The 23,669-nt window shown below is 36.9% G+C and overlaps 1 protein-coding gene across 1 annotated transcript; it reads right to left on the bottom strand.

Annotated features, from left to right (window-relative positions):
- Nucleotides 1-1,673: 1,673 nt before the first annotated feature.
- nefma (neurofilament medium chain a) lies at nucleotides 1,674-6,669 on the bottom strand. The gene is made up of 3 exons (XM_046868741.1): nucleotides 5,545-6,669; nucleotides 4,425-4,549; nucleotides 1,674-4,193 (listed from the first exon to the last, which is right to left on the bottom strand). The coding sequence occupies exons 1-3, from the start codon at nucleotides 6,547-6,549 to the stop codon at nucleotides 2,558-2,560; spliced, it is 2,766 nt and encodes a 921-aa protein (XP_046724697.1). The 5' UTR covers nucleotides 6,550-6,669; the 3' UTR covers nucleotides 1,674-2,557.
- Between the last annotated feature and the right edge of the window lie 17,000 nt (nucleotides 6,670-23,669).

Here is a 23,669-nt window from a genome sequence, read left to right as displayed (position 1 = left end):
CAGTTTTTAAAGCAACAAATGCTTCCATACTGAAAACATCTTTTTCAGGGAGGGCCTTGCATATTTAAACAAGACAATGCTAACTGCTTGCTGCATCTATAATAATAGCATGTCTTTACAGTATAAGTCTGGGTACTGAACTGGCCTGCCTGCAGTCTAGATCTTTTACCATTTGGAAACATTTGGCCCATCAAAACAAAAAGTTGAGCAACTGGTATAAAAATCTGTATAAAAATCTGTATAAGACACATTTGGGACAACATACTTCTCTTCGCCCTATATATGGAGAGAAGTCGTATTTGTTAACAGTGGTAAACATGGCCCCGTCCCAACTTTTTTTAAACCCGTTGCAGCCATCAAAAGGCATATATATATTACATTTTGCACAGTGTCCCAACTATTTTGGAATTTGGGTTTTAATTATTATAGCATACCTCAATGCTGATGGTTTTTGGATTCTGTTAAAACAGAACCTAATTCCGATTGGTTGTTTAGGGTCAATTGTTCAAAATTGCTATAACGTAAGTGATTACAGGAAGAGAAACTTATTTTAAAAAATGTCAAGAAGAATTAAGGTTCTGAATAACTGCTTCTTTTATGTGTACAAATAACTAGTGGGAGATTTGGCAGTGGTCAGATACAAAACTCAGATATGCTGTGACATTTAAACAATGCTTGAGTGGTATTACACACAGTGTGCCAAGAAATAATTCCCCACAACATTAGCCTGAACTGCCAATGTAAAGCAGGATGTGTCCTACTATCTGCATGTCACAAACTTCGCTGAATCTTAGTGAGCCTGTGCCCACTGTAGTCTCTGATAGCAGACAGGAGTGGAACCAAATGTGGTCTAAGCACATCTGCTAAAATGTTCAACATGGTGTGTATTCTGGGATGCATTTATACTTAAATCAGTTTTTTATGTATTCAGTTATTTTAATTAGTCACTGAAAGTTATTTGGTTATTGCACAATTTTTCTATAACCTCTAAAAACTGTTCTGCATAAAAAATCCCAGGAGATCTGCAAGTTTTTAAACACTCAGACCAGCAGGCCTGGCACCAACATTGAACATTAACCAAAGCTCTTTATCTTTATCTGCTTGACTTTACATTACATTTGAAAAGATTTGAAAATTACCTTAATGAGCAGGAGTGCAGTAGTCCCTAGTGAAGTGGAGTGTTTCATTGGAATATATTCGTTTTTTGAACTACATAGTCAATATAGTGACTATAAAGTTATTAGTGCTGCCTTTAAACTGACCATGGAAACTTAGTCAATATAGTGACTATAAAGTTATTAGTGCTGCCTTTAAACTGACCATGGAAACCCATTTATTGTACATGATGCCATTGTGTTCTGCTCTGTAAAATTGTTATGCTTAATTAGTCATTCATCTTTTAAATCTGCCACATTTATCTTAAAATCATGGGAACTGTGCATTAATTTAGAAATATGCAGCTAGAAATATAATAAATATGAATGTAAATGTAGAGGATATTCAGTACTTTATTGCTCAACTCATTCCTATCCACTGTTTTACACCATTTGAAATATTTCCAGTAGAATTTATTAATATACCATTTACATACTGCTATGTTAAATGAATGTGGATCTAAATAAGAAAATAGAGATACAAACCATGCACACACAACAAAAACACTTGAAACCGAATACATTTCTATATGATGTTTATTGAGCATATGCTGAAATGCATAACGATGACTGAAGACATGGGATTGCAAACCGTAGCACCTCATTAATGTGTAAGAAGGTATATTTCAAGTTCATTCTATGCATACAAGAATGTATGTGCACATTGTTGGGTTTTTATTGTCATTTGCACTCATTACGTAAACATAATAGACAACAGTAAAAAGCATGTTTAAGGCTAGGGAGTTTCTTAATTGCTTTATGTACTGTATGAATATGATCATGGACTTGCTTGTATCATCCTTAGTTTCAAACTGTATTTTGTGATTGTTGTGTTTGGCTCAGTCAGTGTGTCCTCACGCTTTTATATTAGTAAGGCTACTTTGTTGGAACGCAGATATTTTTGTCACACTCAAATAGTCCTCAAGACAAACTGCAGTTGACATCACATATATTTCTGCCACTCTCTCAGCATACATTCTTAAGCTGTGCAAATCTGATTTGCTTTCATACATACGGATTGTTTTTCTACCCCGAAGAGTAGGGGAGCATGCTCCCCCCTGAGCTGGCATGCAGACGCGCCCACCCCAAATGCCCAGCCCACCCTCTATGCCCACCCCTCAGGTATTGCAGACAGAAAGGAAGACGTTCGAGACCCTGGTACCTACACAGCATCTGCAGCAAAACCAATTTAAAGCTGTCACTCAACATGCAATTTAAATTTTTAGCTCGCCGCATCATATGGCTTCTCTCTATGCATATTTTTTGTTTCAGTTAAATCGTATTAAATTTTCAGAGTGGTTAATGTAATTAGATACATTGTAATCTAGCTTTATGGTTTCTTGGTAAAGTTAGCTTGGGTTGGAGTGCTAGCGTCTTCGTCATCTTCTCTTTGCGGTGCTTCTTTACTCATTCTCTGTAATCTGCTTCACGGTGTGGGTGGAGACTTTCTCCACATTCTTGGTGGCCACTATCTTCTCCTCCACTGACTCTTCTACTGCTTTCACTGTTTCAGTGACTGTGACAGACTTGGTGACGTGCTGGGCTCCATCCTCACCAGTGGTGATGGTCTCCACTGTTTTGGTGATGACAACCTTTTGGCTAGGGTCATCCTTGGTAGGGCTTTCATCCACTCCATTTGAGATGACATCTTTCTTCTCTAGCTCTTTCTTCTCTGGCTCCTTTTTGTCTTCATCTGCCTTTTCAGTGTCATCTTTTTTGTCTGTCTTCTTCTCATCAGACTTTTCATCCTTGCTGGCTTTTTCATCTGACTCAGGTTTTGTTTCCTCCTTTTTCTGTGGCTCATCTGTGGCTGTTTCCTTCTTGGGACTCTCAATTTTTGGAGTTTCTTTCTTAGCTTCCTCTGCTTTTGGAACCTTTTCGCTTTCACTCTTAGGAGTAGTAGCCTTTGGGCTCTCACTCTTAGGGGAAGTAGCTTTTGGGCTTTCACTCTTAGGAGAAGTAGCTTTGGGACTCTCGGTCTTAGGAGAGGTAGCTTTGGGGGTCTCAGTCTTAGGAGAAGTAGCTTTGGGGGTCTCACTCTTAGGAGAAGCAGCTTTGGGGGTCTCACTCTTAGGTGAAGTAGCTTTAGGGGTCTCACTCTTAGGAGAAGTAGCTTTGGGGGTCTCACTCTTAGGAGAGGTAGCTTTGGGGGTCTCACTCTTAGGAGAAGTAGCTTTGGGGCTCTCACTCTTAGGAGAAGTAGCTTTAGGGGTCTCACTCTTAGGAGAAGTAGCTTTGGGGCTCTCACTCTTTAGTGATAAAGCCTTAGGAGACTCACTCTTTGGAGACTCCTTTGGTGATTCTGCTTTAGGAGACTCAGCCTTGTCAGTGGTCTCCTTATCATCTTTTACTTTTTTGTCCTCTTTCTCAGCCTCATCCTTTTTCTCAGATTCTTTTTCCTCTGTTTCTACTTCTTTCTCATCAGCTTTGTCTTCTTCACCCTGTTCATCTTCAGCATCTGCTTTTTCTTCAGCTGTTTCCTTCTCAGGTGAGGCCTTTGACTCAGGTGCCTTGGTGCTCAAGACAGTTTCCTCGACTTCTGCTTCCTCTTCGCCTTCTCCTTCTTCACCTTCCTCTGCATCTTCTCCCTTTTCTTCCTCCTTTTCTTCTTCCTTTTCTTCCTCACCTTCTTCATCATCCTTTCCTTCATCATCACCTTCTTCCTCGTCACCTTCTTTAGTCTCATCTTCCTCAGCTTCATCAGCAGGAGCACTGGCACTCACTTCGGCCTGGCTAGAAGCGACAATCTCTTCCTCTTCTCCTTTTTTCTCCTCAGCCTTCTCTTCAGCTTCTTCCTCTTCAGCTTCATCTGCCTCTGCATCATCATCTTTCTTTTCAGAAAATTCTGCTGCCATCTCTGCCAAGACCTCATCCATTTCCAATTTTTCATCTTCTACTCGAGTCTCCTCAATGATCTCTTCCACAAACTTGTGCTGAACCCTCAGTTTGGGAGGTTCTGCCTTGACCTTGGGGCCTTTGGTGACAGTCTGGCGATAAGGGTATGTGCTGAAGTGGGTCTCCTCTCCTTCGAGTAGTTTCCTACATGAGTAGATCATGGACCAAGATATATTTAGCATAAATGAGGATGGCAAATCAAACCGAAAGTGACTTATTGCAGGACTTTTATTAAGGAACTATAAGTATTTCTTAAATCCTGTATTTTTATAATTTCCTTGGTAAAATATAAAATATTTCATTAATAGTTATAGTAAAAAATAATAATACAATCTTAGAGAAGCAACCTATAGATTTGTTAAATAGACTTTTTACCTGTATGCTGCAATCTCTATATCTAGGGCCATTTTAACATTTAGTAGGTCTTGGTATTCACGCAGATGTCTTGCCATTTCCCATTTCGTGCTCTTCAACTCGTTATCCAGCTGGTGGATGGTTTCCTAGTGGGAGCAAACACATCATCGCGCCTATGGTTAGTGCATAAATACATAAAATAGTAAACAAGAACATTATAAATCCTTAAAGCCACAAGTCAAGAAAACATTTTTTTTTCTATTTTCCTATCCAGACTCTTTCCAAGCCAAACTAATATATGCATGAATTAATCTCTCTCACTGCAGTATCTTTGTGTTGCAGAAACATAATATTCTAAAGAAAGTAAATATTTATAGTTGACGCCTTTCTTTTGTCAATTATACACCAGGAAATTGACTGTGCTGCTTTGATTAGTGGTTCGATGGCTAAATTTGAGAACACAGTATGAGGAAAATCCGCATTCTGATTAGTCCAGGGAAACAGCAGGGACTGCAGAGGAGTCCCCCCCCCCTCTCTCTCTTTCCCTCCCTCCCTCTCTCTCTCTCGCTCTCTTTTTCAACCTTTACACCATGACACAGCATCTCTGCTGCAGTGGACTCGCCTATGCAACTGCTGTCACTTTCGCAACGCTTTTTCAATTGAATTATTTATTATTTATACTGATTAATGGCAAATTCTCTAACGCAACTATATAATTAATACTAATTATGGAGCATTATTAATTTTTGTTGAGTCTTGTTTAAACCCAATGCCGCATCACTAAATAAACCTCTAGGATATTTACAGTGCAGCCCCCCATTAATAATAAATAAATCCGCAACATGCATTTTGTTCTTCTGTGGAAGAATAAACGTCTTGATTTTTTTTAAAGATATTTCTCATGTAATAATAATTATTATGAATTTTCTTTTAATTGAAAATGTTTTTAAAAAGTCAAATAATAATAAAAAAAAATCAGTAGTTATAAAACTGCACTAATCATTATTTAGTGTTTTAGATAAGTGTTTCTATGCATACTCTAAAACTCAATATAAATTTTAAAAAAGTTTCTATTAAAATGGGCATTTGGTAATAATAGATTACTATTTAATCAGTGTAATTTTAGTGAGTGAGGTTTTACCTGGAGACTGGATAGGTCTGAGTTGTGTCTCTCCTCGATATCGCTCAGTTGCCTCTCCAGTGAATCTTTGGTTCCGCGGGCTGATTCGAGCTCCACGGTTTTAGCCTGCAGCTGGCGCCGGTAGTCTGAGATCTCATCGCGGGCGGACTTGATGGCGTCCTTGTTCTGCTCTGCGGCCTCGGTCAGTTTGGCATAGCGGCACATGAACCAGTCTTCTACCTGCTGCAGGTTGCGGTTGGAGTGACCCTCGAGCTGGGTGCGGATATCTCGCAGGGCGTCGGTGATGTCTGCCTTCTGCCACTCCCTCTTATCGGCACTAATGACCTGCGATGCCTGGAGCTGTGCGAGCAGCTCGCTGACCTCTTCCTCGTGGTCTCCGCGGACGAACGCGATCTCGTCCTGCAGGGCTTGAATCTTCTTCTCAAGTTCTGCTTTGGCCAGGGTGGAGTCGCCGGCGTCTTTCTTCAGAACGCGCGTCATCGCTTCGGTGTCGGCGCGCACACGGGCTTCGTCTTCCAGACGTTCGCGCAGCCGCTGGATGTCATCCTGAAGACGCTCCGCGTCGATATGCAGACGCGCCTTGTCACTGTGCAGCTGCTCGATTGCGCCGCGGAGCTCCTGCAGCTCACGCTCGTGCTCGTCGCTCAACTGGGTGCGGGAAACTTGCTTCCTCCGCAGAGCGTTGATCTCTGCCTCGATCTGCTTGTTCTGCTCCTCTAGGAAGTGCACCTTGTCGATGTACACGGCGAAGCGGTCGTTCAGACCCTGCAGCTGCTCTTTCTCGTTGAGTGCAGAAGACGGTGTGTTCAGGTCCATGCTCAGGTCCATGCTCTCGGCGTTCATCGTCCTCTTGTAGGCTACAGGTGAGATCGGACTGGCCCGGGACCATGTCTGCGAGCGATAGCCGCTGGAGCCAGAGCCGCCGCCGCTGCTGCGGCTGTAGGTCGTCCTAGTGTCCATCACTCTCCGGAAGGGACTTCCGAGAACGTCTACCGAGTAGCTCATCCGGACAGGTACGGTGGAGAACCGTGTTCAGATGAATGGGGTACTTGTGTGGAGGTGGAGGCGTATGCCAGTATGTGAGTGGTGTATGTGGCTTTCACAGCGTCTCAGAGCAAGTGCGAGTCCTTTATATACTGTAGGCGGGCAGGATTCTTTGGACTGGACCACTGATCCCACCTAGTGGGTGGTTTTTTTTTTGTAGTTATCAGTGGTTTAGCATCCCGATCGAAAAGAGGACCTGGGTCAAGGTTGCGTGTGTGAGTGTGGGTAAGGGTGGGATCTTTGCTTGCTCTGTATTTCCCATGTATTGCAGCAGTTTGTGCGACTTACTTTATTAAAAAGATTTCAATTAAACTTGCACACAATAAACCAACTAACATTAAATATATACAATACAATATCTTTAATTTGATCTGTAACAATTTATATATTCTATATTCTATATTTGGTATGTATACCATTATTATTATTATTATTATTATTATTATTATTATTATTATTATTATTATTATTAATAATATTATTATTATTATACACCTACATTTTAAATGTGGATTTTTCATTCTAGTGGTTGTGGTTCCTGAAATAAATTCTTATGCCTAGATCCTTCTTTACATCAAAAACAAAATAAAAAAATAAATACAAACCTTCTCTGTTCAGTTTTCTTTTAAATCTTTCGAAGGATTTATACTGAAAGTGGAAAACATAAATATTTAAATACCATGTCCCTCATTTTTCCAATACTATTTTCGTATGTTTCCATGCTTCTAGTAGCTTTACATTGTCTGGACATTATCAGAACCTTGGACAGAGACTACAGAGCGTAAGCATGCAGTTTGATCCCTAAGCACCAAGGACAGCAGTCTTTTAGGATATAGTGAACACATCACTTCAACCCTTTAATGGTCATGTTGAAGTATTGTTACAAATGTCTTCTGTAAAATAACCAAACAAATACATAAACATTTCATAAGGAACTGTGCATGTGCACCCACATAATCATATACTCATTTTATAAAATAAAAAAATATTATGTTTGCTAGAGTTTCTTTTTAATACTTTTGCTTGACGCTGAGCTGATGATTATGCAGAATTTATCAGCAATTATTATTTTATTATTATTTAGGCAATAACTTTAATCTAAATAATCCCACATTGTTACATTATTTTAGAAATCGTCCATTTCTACCATGTGCATTAAACATATTAGTATTCACAGGTTCAGGGAGACAAGAAGATCCATAGTACAGAGGAACTCAGAGCAGACTGATGAATGAATTTTCTGGCTCCAGGGAAAAAATGCACAGTTCTCACCAGCTTTCATATATCAGACACATGGGCCAGTATTATGACTGATCATTTATATACTATATATTTATATACTTTTATATAGATTTGGTTACTTTCTGTATTCTCCTTATATGTCTGTGTGTCTTTTCTTAATGGTGTTTTCTTGCTTCCCATGTACATGTCTCAAGTTGAGTCGACTATTATTTACATTGATCTCATTTATGTATTTAGTTAGCAAATAATGTCCTGACCATGTTTTTTTTGTTTTTGCAACATAGGCAGGTCATGCCGATGAAATATTTCAAATCACAGAAAACATATCTAGGACATTTATGACTGATCAGCATATTCAGGGGTGCTATAAATAGAAAGGAGGTGCTCATTTGCATATATTTCAAAGGCCAATATTTCAATAACAATATAGTAAAATGACATATGGTGCAACCCTAGTGCATTTTAAACCAAAGTTAACCTATTTATCCTCAGATGTGTTATTCACGACTGAAGTCTTCAGTCTATCTAATATTGATTTTTTTATTCCTTGTGCTGCAGTGTGATGTCACTGCAAACTCTCTGACCGCACCTGCTGCAGATAATGCAACCAAGTGCTATCGCCTGATGCAAGTGCAGATAGTAATTTTGCAAACGTGTTTGCATTGCATCAGAGCAGCAGGAGGTGCTGATAAATGATATACCATTGAGAGAAAAGGTTAAACTAAATGACTAACATGAGCTGTGGGAATAATTTCCTGAATGAGATGATGTAGTCATATGTGATTTTTATTTTATAACTGTTTGATTATGTGCTCATTTTTGTGTCTGTGAGTGCCCATGTAAAGCATCAGTAGCACCACTGATGATGCTGCATGTCTTTTTGTTGGCTGTGCACTCCGTCACTGCCCTGGGTGAAGGAGATCTCCTTTAAATGTGTAAATCAGCCAGGACCAAGTCGAGCTCAAGGTGCTTTTGTGGTGGGACTGGCTGTTTTAAAATTCAACACAGGCTCGCCCACATTCTGCAGAGCACCCACAGTCATTTTAGGTGGCACTACAGCAGTAGCATAAAAGACAGACACAGTCCAGGGGCAATAATGTTTGCTTGTCACATTAGTTATTGCCATCATGTTTTTAGTGCATGGACATATGGTTACAGAATGAGCAAGTGCTTAAGAGCACTTTGATTTATTGCTGTGATCTGCAATACAGGCTCATTCTACATTATCGAGAATCTGGAGACATAGACAGGGCGGAGAAAAGAAATACTACAGTGATTAAACTAACCTGAATTGCATAATGAATCTGAATCTGGCAGCAGTGCAATGCAGCAAAATTTTCAGGCATTGGTCAAAAGCTTCAGTTAATGTTCACATCCAACATTAGAATAGAAGGAAATGTGGGTTCAGTTATTTTGGGGCATGTTAGTGCCTTTATTAATTTAATACACAAAGAGCCAGAGTGGGTGTAGGCTATTCTTACAATCAAAGGCCAGGCCTGATTGCACCTGTTTAATTATTTGAGTTTAGCTTTCAGTAATGTCAAGTATAGCTTCTGCTTGGTTGAAATGAAAACCTGCACACACACAACCCCCGAAACAGTGGACATCAGTGCTCTAGATTTTACACAAAAAGGTTTAAAAAAAAAAAAACATGACATGAACAGCAATTTTGCATTCGAAAACACCTGGTTAATGAGAGGTTTTACAGGAGAATGGCAAGACTAGTTTGCACTGACTAGAAAGCAATAATAACTTAAATAACCACAATTAACACCCATGTCAAACCTTAATTAGGCTTCAGCAGCAGAAGATCACATTTGATAAGCCAGTAAGAGAAATCTGAGGCTACAGTAACTCTCATATGTAAGTGCCCTCAGTGCCCTCTACTAATACTAGCACCTGTGCTAAATAAGAGCGAAAAAAGTGAGTTTCTTTTTTACTTTTAATATTTTGTTCAGGAAAGCTTACAAAAAAATCCCGTCTGCTCTCATGGATAACACACAGTTGCAAACACAACACGGGTATAAAAAAATCTTTGTTCAATATAATGTGACTATATTGTCTCAACATACTGTGAAAAGGATGATTCAAGTGGTTAAAATATCACAGCTGGAAAATTGCAGAAGCAGTCTCGAGGTCAGAAAATCTCAGAAACCACAATTGGACATCACCTACTTCACCAGAAATTGTTCTGAAGGGTTTCAAGAAAAATACTCTATTCTCGTCTAACAACAAACTCAAGGATCTTCAGTTTGCCAGATACCACTGAAATTTAAAATAGAATTAGGTTCTGTTGTTGGATGAAATCAAAATAGAGCTTTTTAGCAGTAACCACTTAAGGTGGGCTTTGGTGCATACAGTGAAGTAGCTGTATGGAAATGTGCCCAATGCTCATGGTTAAAAATGCTGCTGGCTCTTTAATGTTTTGGGGCTGTTTTTCTACCAGTGGACCTGGTTAGTTTGTTAATATATATTTTAATGGGCTCTTTTATTGATATTGAAGGAACACTATAAACTGCCTCTGTCGGAAAGCTTGAAATGGACCATGGTTGGATCTTCCAGCAGGAAAGTGATCCATAACATACAGAAATATCAAAATTGTTTACTGACTTGGAACCAAATTCCTGCCATGCTACAAAGGCTCTAAAGAGAGTTTTATGAAGGAATGTTCCCAAACCTCTTGTCATGTATTCTTAAAAAAAAAAATGTTAGACACTAAACAGAATGTGTCATAGCCTTCATTGCTCATATTGATCAAGTATGTCAGTATTAGTGGAGGCCACTGTATTTTGTTTATGTGTATACTGTATGTATAGAGTATACACAGACTTTTTTTATAGCTCCTTTGTCTTCATAATGTGGTTTGCTTAGATGTGTTCTGTGTTCTCTAACAACCTCTAAAACTGTCTAGGAACAGGTGTTAATGTATCTTGTGATTAAATAACTCAGGTCAAGACCATTCAACCAGTTATGCAGCTTCTGTTGGCAACAGCAGCAGAATTTCACAGGATGGTGAATATTTATATAATTATAATAACTAGCTTTGTTTTAATTAGTAAATAATTTGTATATAATACTTTTAAGATTATAGAATTCTATTATATGCATTTATGTATAATCCCATTGATAATCCCAAGTAAGCAAGACAGAACACATTTGGTGTCTGAGTTTTGCTGGTTTAGTTATTTATATGTGTTGAAATGTAGCTATCAAATAATAGTATCTTATAGCTACCAGTTTAAGCATTATGCAAACAGTATATTTTAGTTGTCACCCAGTTAAGTCAACAATCAAATTTGTGGAGTTGTTCAGATTTGCTGAATTTTCTGACTCAAAATACAGATATAGCTGTACATTCTTGTTTTCTGACCAGTAAAAATAAGACATACACAATGAAATATTCCTAGACCTGACTACAAAAGGGATTATTTTAATCTTTGTGAAAAAAGATTAAAAATACTCTCCTTCTAACATTTTTTATACCAAAAAAAAGAAAAACTTTTAAAGTGAAGTCGGTTGTGGCGCCACCTTGAGGATGAATATTCATGTATATTTATATATGATATTCATGTGTGTCACTCAAAGAGACGAGCATCAGAGTTGTTCTGTGCCTATGCCAGCAGGCAAAAAGTCACTTATTGTTTGTGATTTCTGAAAATGTAGCAGACATTGCTGTCATTGCTATAATCTCCAGATTAGTAGATTATCATTGTGAGATAAGTGCACTAACTCCATACACTCACCAGAAACATAAGCATTTTCTGTTACTTAATTTCCAAGATTTATTTATCTCCATATTGCTGCTATACACATGAACTATTGGATAAGGAAAATCGTTTCAATTAGTGACTTTAATACTCCATACCTAATTTAAATAAAATTGTGTATAATCCTAATTTAAATCTTGCTCGCTGACACTAATATTATCAGTGTCAGTTAACAAGTCCATACAAAACATGTCTTGCATATTTATTATTAAAAAAAATTTCTGAACTGTTCTAAACTCTTTGCATTTTCTGGTTAAGATGGTTGCAGCATAAGACTTGTGGCACTTATCACCTTATATCACATGATCACATATTGCGTTTTACCATGGATCTTAGCATCTGATGATTCAAGCCTCAGGTTGGTATGTTCACTCCTCAGGGTGGTTCCTAGCCACCCCCACCCTTTTTAACAGCATGCAGTGATGCAGTGACTCAGCAAAAACGAGGGGGCGTAAGGTAATATGCTTCAGTGCTGGGAAGCAGAATGCAAACAAAAAGCTATCATATCACAAAGCTTTTTAATGTGAGAGTGACCAAAATCCACTGAACTCTGTGAACTTGTTCATGCTGAATGTAATTTTAATCACGTGTAATTTATGTAGGGAGTAAAAATGTGTGTGTGTTTAGGTTTTAGTTTTTTCAGAGAAAGAAACATCACTACATTCTGCTGGAGAGCAAAAACATTTATCTTATTTGCTTATGCACTAAGGTTATGAGGTAACCTGGTTAATACATTATGGCATTACATCTTATAACACTTTTTCTAACATGTTTTAGCCACAGTCAATGCACAATGCTAATCAGCTTTCTAACCTCATGTGGCATGTGATTGATCACTGAACTGAAGATCTTAATGGTTCTCCAAACACACACACTTTGTCTTTACCCTTGAACATCCTGGACAGGCCTGTGTCAGACAGACAGACCTTATTTTGGGCCTGGAATTTGGTTAAATAAAGGTGACTGGACAGAGGGATGCTAAAGGACAGACAGTTTAAGCCTGAGGAGACATGGCTTGGAAAGTGTCCTGACCCAGACAGCCATAAATATCCTGAAACAACAGCTACAGTCCCCCCTCTGCCTTTCTCAGTTTCATTTCTCTCTCTCTCTCTCTCTCTCTCTCTCTCTCTCTCTCTCTCTCTCTCTCTCTCTCTCTCTCTCTCTCTTTTCGTTCTATATTCCTCTTTTATGTAGGTCTGTTGCATTTTAAATACTTTGTCATTGTAATCAATATCAGTTTGCACTGCAATAATCAGCAATGTTTAAGGTTTATTGATTGACTGATTGACTATTTGCACCCATGTATATTTACCCATGCAAATATAGTTTAAATATATTTGTCACTACATTTCTTAATCATTTGGCAGCATTCTGTTTGACTAAATTCTAATATGTTCTTATACTTGTGGGGTTCTTTTCATTACTAAAGAGCTCTGAAAAACTCTTATATATTTATTCATACATTATTTATTAAATAACCATCACCACTGGTCTTTGCAATATTGATATCACATAAAGTTGCAATATTCAATTACCTTTGTTTGTATAGCACTTTTTGTATAACAGAATTCATATCACAAAGCACATTTTACAGATATCTGTATTTAGAATAAAATTTTTATGGAACCAGCCAGAGATTAGATGAGATTAGATATTCTCATGTGGTGTGTCTATAAGCAAACAAGAAAGAGGCAAAAATTCCTGAGATAATGATACTGATAAAATAATTAATGATGGTTTTGATTTTTTCTTTATGTTGATACACAAGTTCAGTAATAAAAGCATGGGGTAAATTATGATGTGTCACTGTTCAAAATCTTTGCAAATCTTCCATATTTCTTATATTTATTGAGTATTTCTTATTCTTATGTCTACAGTAAAAGATAAAATAAAAGTGCTATTATTATAATACATATTATATACTTGATTGGACTTACTGGACATTTGTTAATCTTGTGCTAATAAGCTAAGGAATGCAAATATTCAAACAAATTGCAGTTAAATCAGGAACACTGGTGAAAGACAGAGGGTTTATTAACCTGCTCATCATTATGCACAATGAGGCCATGTTCAGGCTTTTCTTACTGACAGTTTAAGGCTCCAGTATCTGATTGGGACCTAAAGTGCTCTGTGTGCATGCGTGCGCTTGTGCGTGCCTGCGCGTGTGTGTGTGTGTGTGTGTGCATAAGTAAGAGTGACTTGGCCCTTTTGAGACAGTGCCATTAGAGCCATTAAAATAAATAGCAATGAATTTGATTTTATACAGCATTTCTTAACACAGGATTGCAAAATGCTTTACAGAGTGATGAAATTATAACGCAAATATATAGAAACAATAAACCATAAAGAAGAGTAAATAGAGCATAGTGGCCAGCATCTCTACTAGAGAATAAAGAGATGAGTGGATCTGAATACTTGACACCAAAGAAGTGTTATTGCATAATTACCACACATTGTACAGGATAAAAATTACTTACAAGATGTAATAAATGAAAAAACCTATTACTGTAGCTGATCCACTTGTACAAGGCACACAACCAGATCAATGTCATTGCCATACTGAAAATAAACTGCTAGAAAAAGAAAACATTTCTGCTGCACAATGACTTACTCTTGTCAGTCAGTGAGTCAGCTCATTGGGCCCAGCATACAAACAACAGCATACCAACAACAGCTTTTTGACATTTCTGTATTAACATGACTGTGCCTGCTGTGTAAACAAAGTGTCATAATTGCCTACACAAAAAAGAACTATGTAAGTCAGCTATTAACATTCAGCTAAAAAAATACAAACCCAACAAGTGTTTTGCTGATTCATCTCACTGTTTCATCACATTAAACAATGAATCAGCAAAAATGTATTTTCGAGACATTAGGACAGGATTCTACAGGTGAACAGCAGAGTCAATTGTTGCTTACCAAATATTACATATAAGTAAGAAATTATTATTGATCATTAATTAAAAAAAAACACTAGTTATTTGATGTTCAAATTTAAATATTTTTACACTTTATACTTTCTATTGCTTTTTAGCAGAAAAATGTTTACAGAAAGATATTTTAGACAATCTTTTATAGTTTGAGGAAAAAAATATATATATGTGCATGTGCCCATTTATCAATTATAGTGAGGATCTAAGCTACATTGACTAGGGCTAAACACAGAATAGACAAATAGTGAACCTAAGACAAGGTCATTGACAACCAAGATTCATTGGTGTATGTGGGAAGTGAATGCTAACCAGTCTGTCCCAACATGCACAGATGAGCTACTACATACCTAAATGGTTTCATCAGAAATACTATATGATTTAGATTTTATTGTGAAGTGAGCAGATCAAGGAGCATTCCTCATGTGCTTTGCTGTTAATAAGTGGAATGGAAAAGAAATCAGTGGAGTTTAGGAAAAGACATATTAAAGGTAAATCTTTTCAAACACAAATATCTGAAAAATAATGTGAGCAAAACTGTTTCGACCTGTAGCATCTTATATTGTGATGAGTGTCCCAATAATGTATAAGGCTCCCAAAGCACAGAGTGAGAGTGTGGCTCACACCCAGAGGAGCTTTAGTGAAGAGGTGAGGGTGGAGACATGCTGATGTCATCTGGAACGTCTGGGTGGAAACAAGGAATTGAGGCAGGGAGGGGTCTACAGGATCTGCAGTTTATCTGCAATGCATCAGCAGCTTTCTGTCTGCATCTGTAATTTCTGAATCTGTACCCTGTGCAACAAATGTAAAACTTTATAAAACTACACTCTTTTTTGTAGTATCTGTACAAGCAAATAATATAAACATACTGAAGATGTTGTCAATCTCAATAATCATTTTACTTTTTTTGCTTATGTTATCCTGTCTCATTAGATATTCTCTTATTAAACATTGACTTGAAAAACCTTTAAAAGTATCGCTATATTAAAAAAAAATCACAAAAAGTATTTCCTAAAAAGCTGCAGCAACATCATCTGGACAGCCAGAGTAAGGGAGGTGTACAACACATTATTTATGACCTTGCATCCTGAAATCTCATCATCAGTGTGGGTGGGTTGTTGGGTCACATGGCTTAGCTGCAACCAATCACAGCATGAATCGTCTATCAGGTGAGAGTTCCATCACATCAGAAATGTCTGCGTGTACACAATATACAGCACACTGGGGACACAAATAACTTTAACCTCTATAGAGTCAATGCTGATGATATGACACTTGGTATAAAAGAACACAACACACCTGACACATGTCAAATTACAGATTTAGATTTAGACAAATTTACCCACAAATACTGATTTATATTTGGTGAGTTTTTAGTTCCACCAAAGAGTGAAAGAGTAGTAAATATGCCACAGAATACAGGGCAGGGTGCAGTTTAATGAATTAACAGAGCTATTAATTGAGACATCAGCAGAGATGGCAAAAGTACACACAACCTTCACTCAAGTAGACAAGAACACTTCTAAGATAGGCTGCTAAGAAATCTACAGCAACAATAAACAACCTGTAAGCAAGTAGTGGCATTCCCTGCATGTAACAACAATCTCTCATATTCTTCACATGTCTGGGCTACAAAATAGATTGGCTAAATGGAAGGCTTTTCGTACAACAAAAAAATCCAATTCCATCTAAAGGTTGACAAACAGACATACATCATAATGGCAAAAGTACACACATCCTTCACTCAAGTAGAAACACAGATGCTCATGTTTTATAAGACTTTGGAAAAAGTTGAAGTACTGACTACAATTTTTTACTCAAGTTAAAGTAAAGAAGTTTGGGCTCTGACATGTACTCAAGTAAAAAGTTGAGATTTCTACTACCTCTTATAGTTTCACGCTGGTAACTGGACCTTACATCATATTAATACTTTAAAAATATGATGATCAGGTAATCAGGAATTTCTGTTCTCAGTCATTTTTACATCACTGACTCCCTCTGTCTAATCCACGTTAGCCAAATTTCTTGCTGCCTTCTGCCCTGCTCATTTTTAGCTTTGTAAACTAGCCTACATTTGTTACTTGTTAATTGTTACTGACACTGTGGATCATGCCATCCTCATCTCTCATCTTCAACATGTTGTTGGTCTGCAGGGTGCGGTGCTAAATTGGTTATCATCATACCTCACTAACAGAACTTTTTCAGTAATGCTTAATGATTATTCTTCCTCGGTTGCTCCTCTGTCATCTGGTGTGCCTCAAGGATCTATTCTTGGTCCTATTCTGTTCTCACTTTATATGCTGCCACTTGGTCAACTCATCTCCAATCACAACATTCAATTTCATTTCTATGCTGATGACCTCCAGATCTATCTTCCTGTGATTCTGAGTAATCGTTCTGCATTGAACCCTCTCCATAATTGCTTTCAGGATATCAAACAGTGGCTTTCCCAGAACTTCCTTCATCTGAATGAAGAAAAGACTGAGTACATCCTGTTCAGCCCAGATTTACCCAGCAGTTCTCTTAGTTTTGATCTTCTAACACCTCAGTTTGCACCTACCGTGCGTAACCTGGGTGTTATTTTTGACACAAGTATGCACTTCGATAAACAGATCAGTGCAGTAGTGTAAGCTTTTACCAGCTAAGACTACTCAGCAAGGTCAAATCATTCCTGTCCCAAGCTGACCTTGAAAAAGCTATACATGTCTTCATCAGCTCGAGGATAGACTACTGTAATGCTCTCTACACTGGACTTAATAAATCACTTCTCAATCGGCTCCAAATGGTACAAAACGCGGCAGCACGTCTTCTCTCTAACACCTCCAAACGCTTACACATCAACCCTGTCCTCCGCTCGCTTCACTGGCTTCTGGTGTGGTTTAGGGTGATGTATAAGGTCCTGCTGTTTGTGTTCAAGGCCATCAATGGTCTGGCCCCGGCCTAACTCGCCGAATTAATAACGGTCTACAAACCAGCCAGAACTCTCCGCTCCTCTGGACATACCTCTCTGGTCACTCCCAAGTACAAATATAAAAGGTTTGGAGGCTGGTCATTTGCCGTCCAGGGACCAAAGCTGTGGAACGCACTTCAAGCACACATACGAAGCATCACTGTGCTGAGTGTTTTTAAATCACAGTTGAAAATGTATTTATTCATACAAGCTTTTAACACATAGACCCTGATTCAACTGCTATTTTATGTACATTGTGTTCTTATATTTTATTGTCTATTGTTGTTTTACTGGAAAGCGCATTGTGCTCCTTTTGGTTGTTGTAAGGCGCTATATAAATAAAATTTGATTGATTGATTGATTGATACATTTGTGTTGCTTGATAACCAGGAAATAATACACGAGTGGTAGGTTGAATAAGCCACGAAATGACAAGAAATAGGTAGATGAGCTGAAAACAAAGTAGAAAAGTAGAAAATATTGCTCATGTCACCAAATAGATTAAAACTAAAGTAATGAGCCTGGTTTGAAAATATAAGAAAAAGAAAGTACAGATATTTGTATAAAAATTGTAATGAATGAAAGTAAAAAGTTGTCCGAAAAATAAATAAGTGAAATAATACCAGACAAATCTTCTCAAATACATTAACAAAGTATTTGTTCTTCATTACTTCCCATCTCAGGTCATCAGACAGTGTCAGTGTCAGTGTAATTAAAAAGCATTACGTTTTTTAAATACATAAAAATATTAGCTTGTATTTTACAAAAGGTCACAAAACACAATTTTTTACCTTATGCAGGACAAGGGTAAAGATTAGGCTTAGTGATATTATTTTAGTTTTCAATTAGAGATTTCATATGAATTTTGCTAATCAGTAAGAGAGACTTATATCCTCCAGTTTAGCATTTTGCAGGCTTAACACCTAAAAACTGATAACAATATTTATAGCAGTGATCATAATGACAATTACAATAAAAAGATAAACACTTGGTCTCATTTGTGAACATATGAACATAAATATGTATGAAAGCCAAAAAAAAAAAAAAAAAAAAACAAATTCTTCAGATTTGGAAAACCTGATTTTCTTTATACCCACATGCGTATGATTTTTTTCATACTTACAAAAGTGAGGGAGATAGTTTGATAGGCAGAAGTGGACATTATTATGACTCACTGATATGCCATGACACTTTTTAAACCATAATATTAATAATAATAAGCAAAAACAGCCAATTAATATAAAACAACAGGTTCATGGTAACCTCACTTACCAAGGCCCCTGTCCTCTGATTGCTTAGTATGGCCGAGAGGACAGCTCTAGAAAGAGACCTGGTTGTTCCAGACATCTTCCATTTAAGAACTATGGAGGCCATGGTGCTCTTGGGATCCCTCAATGGAGAGGAATTTTTGGTAGCCTTACCCAGATCTGTACCTTGACACAATCCTGCATCTTGGCTCTGCAGCCAGTTTATTTGACCTCATGGCTTGGTTTTTGTTCTGATATTCATTTTTGGCTCTTAGCCGGGTCTCTTTCCAAACCATGTCCAATCAAAGTGGAGAATATCTCAAATATAATCCAAAGTAATTAGATGCATCTGGCTGTAACATGGAGGCTATTGAATACTAAATGTATATGATATGAAGCTGATCAAGTCAAGTTTTACATTAATACATCTTACATGTACATACACTCAAGAGCAGGAGTCTAATGCAAATGTGTTATTCATGAAATACATTTGACAGGATTATTGTACTACTTTTCTTGTGTAAATGCTCATATGGACCACATATAAATAAACAAATTCATATTCAGCTTGATAGATGAGACCCAATAGCAGTAAAATCACCAAAGTAGCAATTATGACAATAATAATAGCTGAAGGAATGGGGGCAAGACACCCTCTGTCCCTCTCTCTCTGTTGATATTTGTCCCTGATTCTCTTATCTGTATTCCTCCCCTGTCTACATCTCTCTCTCTCTCTCTCTCTCTCTCTCTCTCTCTCTCTCTCTCTCTCACTTTCTCGGTCCTTTTAGGGGTCAAGCAGGACATATTGAACTGCAGACTCTCCTCTCTGTCATTCATTTTCTCTCTCACTCTTTCTCTCTCTGATGGGCTTTAAAAGCATTAATGGCTGAAAATAGCTGCACTCACATCCCATGCATGCGGACAAATCTGTCCTAGCTTTTTGTTTTCTCATTTTCTCTCCTCTGCCCTTGTGCTCTGTAAATCCTGACATTTTTATAGTAATCATTAAATTGACATTACAGTTTTATTTTTGCAGAGTCACTCTCTCTCTCTCTCTCTCTGTCTCTCTCTCTCTGTCTCTCTCTCTCTCTCTCTCTCTCTCTCACATTGTCTTTCTCTCTCTCTCACACACACACACACACACTCTCTCTCTAGAGTATTAAATCTGTCGACAGGGCTCTGCTCTTATATAGAGCTCTAAAACAGCAGTGCAGATTTCACATTTTCCTTGCTCACACCTTCTAATATTGCACATTTCTTTCTACAGTCCTCTGTGTCAGTCTCAGCTTTCACTGTGTAGAGAAAATTTTAAGTGGCAAAAAAAAGAGTGCATTTTACTGTTTTGCTTAGCTACTCATGTTGCTTAAAAAGCTATTAGCTAGAAACTCTTTTGAATATTCAACTGATGACAGCGAGCAACCATGAAGTTTGTTACCTTATCTACCTTGAATAGTTGGTGGCATAGCTAATTACACTACATTGCTATATGGTTTATAGGAACCGGATTAATCACAAATGTATGTGCTTGATAAAAAACCCATTTCAGATGTACTATTATAATAATCTTCACAATTTGGAACAACTTTCTACTTTATTCTGGAGCAATGATGTGGAAAAATGTATTAATTCAGTCACAAGAGCATGAGTAATTTCTTTCTATTCTCATACTTTTGTTTTTAATTCTTGAATTTTGAGCGAATTTTGACTCTCACAGCTTGGCCACTCTTCGCTTTGTGCTCCTCCAATCTCCAATATATTCTCTAATATTATCAAGCATGTTTAAAATGTATTTGCTCTCGGTTGCATTAAATTCCAAAACTGAATTAATCATCAATCTATTTGTGTAGGACATTGAAGGGAAAAAAACAGGGACAACATATAAGCACTAAAATAATTTTGCATGTCAGACTCAAATGTGTGTTAGGAACAGCAACATTTAAATAAACAATGTTAGACATTGTTTATAAAAATGGCAAATTATTTCAATAGAAAAAATGTCATAGTACTAAATGAAAGAGGGACATTTGTTTTGATGCATTATTAAAGCCTCTATTGCTTTCTCTAATTGATTGCTATGGTTGAGTAAATAACAGATTTTCTTAGTACTTCTAATTACAAAACATTGCTACTCTCTGTCATGAGTTGCATTAATGGGTCAACTGTAATTAGCAAAAAAGTCGATTTCAATCATGCATGTACTGTATATTTTGTGTAATTGAGAAATAAATCATGAAGACCAAACCATTAAACATTTAGGTCAATAAAGAGTATTCCTGCCCCTACTCAGGCAAGCAAGATAGGCCTATTTAGCCTAATGGTGGTGCTCTAGTACAAAGTTTTATATTGTGGTCCACATCTTATGTATGATGAGGCCTACAGACCAAATTCGTTGCTTATATATATATATATATATATATATATATATATATATATATATATATATATATATATATATATATATATATATAAGCATGTATTCATATATTTTATTATATTTTTAAAGGTTGATTTTTTTATTCTCAAAAATAGCCATCATTGGTTTTAAAGACAGCTTTGCACAGTCTTGTCATTCTCTCAGCCAGCCTCATAAGTCATCTGGAATGATTTTCCAACAATCTTTATGAGTACCTAGAGGTGTTGAGTACTTGTTGGCTGCTTTTCCTTTAATCTCTGGTTTAACTAATCTCAAACAATCTCATCTTTATTTAAATCGGGTGATTGTGGAGGACAGGTATTCTAATGCAGAACTACCCAGAAGTGTGTTTGGGAAAGTAAATGATGGTCCAACTATGTGCAAACTAGATGGGATGACATTTTCAATTTCAGTATGGTTAGGGGAAGAAATGCAAAACATAAAATTGCTTGTCGTTTTTCTGCAGTTTTTTTTTTTTTTTTAACATTTGTGAGCAACATTTGAACACTTTACATTTTTAAAACAATTTTATAATAAAAAAATAAAATGCCTGCTTGATTAAATTATATAAAATAATATTTTTGAATATTTAATAAAGATAAAATAGTATAAATTAAATTTATGCAATACACTTTATTCTATTAAATTGAGTTATCAATTAAATTGGCACAAATTTAACTAAATTAAATTAAATTAATGGAAAAATTTAATTAGTTTACATTGTTAGACCCCATTTGGGTAATAAAGACATGTACGCTAAGTATTTGTGTGTTTTACGTTTAGTATTTAATTTGATTTACTTATGTCAGCATACTTTAACAAATATCTTTTTTTATTCCATCCTACATTAATTCACTCCCTCGATATGAGGAATTGTCAGGATTTTCTACTTTAAAAAAATATTCTTAAAGCTGGACATGTACTTGAAGATGTACATGTATCTTGCACAATAACAATAAAGTTGAATCTAATCTAATTTAATAAAACACTAAAGAATACATAGCTTTAATGTTAGCGCTATGGATTCTTTAGAGTTTTCATACCTACACAAAACAAATCTTTTCTCCAGTACGGGGTGAGTAGCCACAGTGACATTGCGCTAAGTATACTTTCTTTTAATACCCCTGGCATTGTTGTGTATGTTTTCAAGTTTAATGATAATAATAATAATAATAATAATAATAATAATAATAATAATAGTAATAATATGCTCTCAAAGTGCGAGGCAGAGACTAAACAAACATGTGGTCCAACATTTAATATGTTCCTGGGGGAACTCAGATTTTAACCATCTATTCCGCATGTACTGTAAAAAGGATTGCATGTATGTGTGGACTGAATCGAAAGCCCTATACTGAAAACGGTACACCCCTAGCATATATACTATATATATTTACACACACACACACACACACACACACACACACACACACACACACACACACACACACACACAAATATTTTGGGAATTGCAATCTGAGCAGCTTTTTCCAACATAGTTATCCATTATTGTGGTTATGTAGTTGTCTAAATGTGTACACATTCACCTTTATTGTCTGTAATGATGCTTGCTGTTTTCCTGTAATCTGAGTGAATGAATCACATTTCCACTGAGTGTGTGGTGATACCTGACAAACATTGCAATCTGAGACTGCCTGATACACCTGCGTTAAGTGTAATGCAGAAAAGCAAGGATTCTAATCAGATATTTATGGTGCCAAAACCTTATTTCCATTTTAGTGTTGTAGTGCATTACTGTGTGAACTTAATCTTTTTTCTGTATCGCATTGCAGGTATGACTTGGATGAAGGAGATGAGAGCAGAGACTGTTAATGGCGTCTTAATGTACTCAATACATCTGTGTCCTGCAGACTGCACTATTATTATATGTCAGATAACTGTACCACTGAAAGAAAACTGCTTTTACTTATTGGATTATGAAATGTCTCTGGGTAGTCCCTCTGTCTAAATGCGGCTGTTGCAACATTTTCATACCTTTTTATGCTATCAATGTGTACAACACTGTAAGTGCTGAAATTACACTGTGTTGCCGCAGACTCTGTAATGTGCCCCCATTGTGTGTGTGTGTGTATGTGTGTGTGCATGTGTGTCCTCCCCTTACACTTGAGAAAGCAACCCGTCAATCATAAACCTAAATAGAACGGAATGCCAATTAATTCCATAGAGTCTGTCTTGCAATTTCACGTCATATTGACTGCTGTGAAAAAGATCTATTACATCAGGTTTGTTCAAGACATACTTGAGCATTACAAACACATGTATGAGTTTAATTAATTGTATGCTTGCTAATAAGGCTTACTATCAATCATAATATTTTTATTTAAAATGCCAAAGATCAAAGAATATAACAGATATAAAAATCATACTTTTGCATCTGTCAAGGACTTGACTCAGCATTTGGCAGCTCCATTGGTAGGCCAAACTAAGCCTTGTACAGTCAAAAAAAGCTTGATCTTTGTGGAAGGGCAGATGCCAAGAAACATTTTTTTTTTGTCTGATCTCTCTGATTCC

Source organism: Silurus meridionalis, chromosome 15 (genome assembly GCF_014805685.1).
Source record: "Silurus meridionalis isolate SWU-2019-XX chromosome 15, ASM1480568v1, whole genome shotgun sequence".
In the NCBI taxonomy this organism is placed as follows: domain Eukaryota; kingdom Metazoa; phylum Chordata; class Actinopteri; order Siluriformes; family Siluridae; genus Silurus; species Silurus meridionalis.
The sequence above is the reverse complement of the archived record's forward strand: the minus strand, read 5'-3'. Positions and strand labels throughout refer to the sequence as shown.

Excerpts from the sequence above, each read along its gene's own strand:
- nefma (XM_046868741.1), bottom strand. The coding sequence starts at position 6,549 with ATGAGCTACTCGGTAGACGTTCTCGGAAGTCCCTTCCGGAGAGTGATG. Across the intron at positions 4,550-5,544 it reads CAGACCTATCCAGTCTCCAG|GAAACCATCCACCAGCTGGA; the intron begins GTAAAACCTCAC and ends TGCTCCCACTAG. Across the intron at positions 4,194-4,424 it reads ATAGAGATTGCAGCATACAG|GAAACTACTCGAAGGAGAGG; the intron begins GTAAAAAGTCTA and ends CTACTCATGTAG.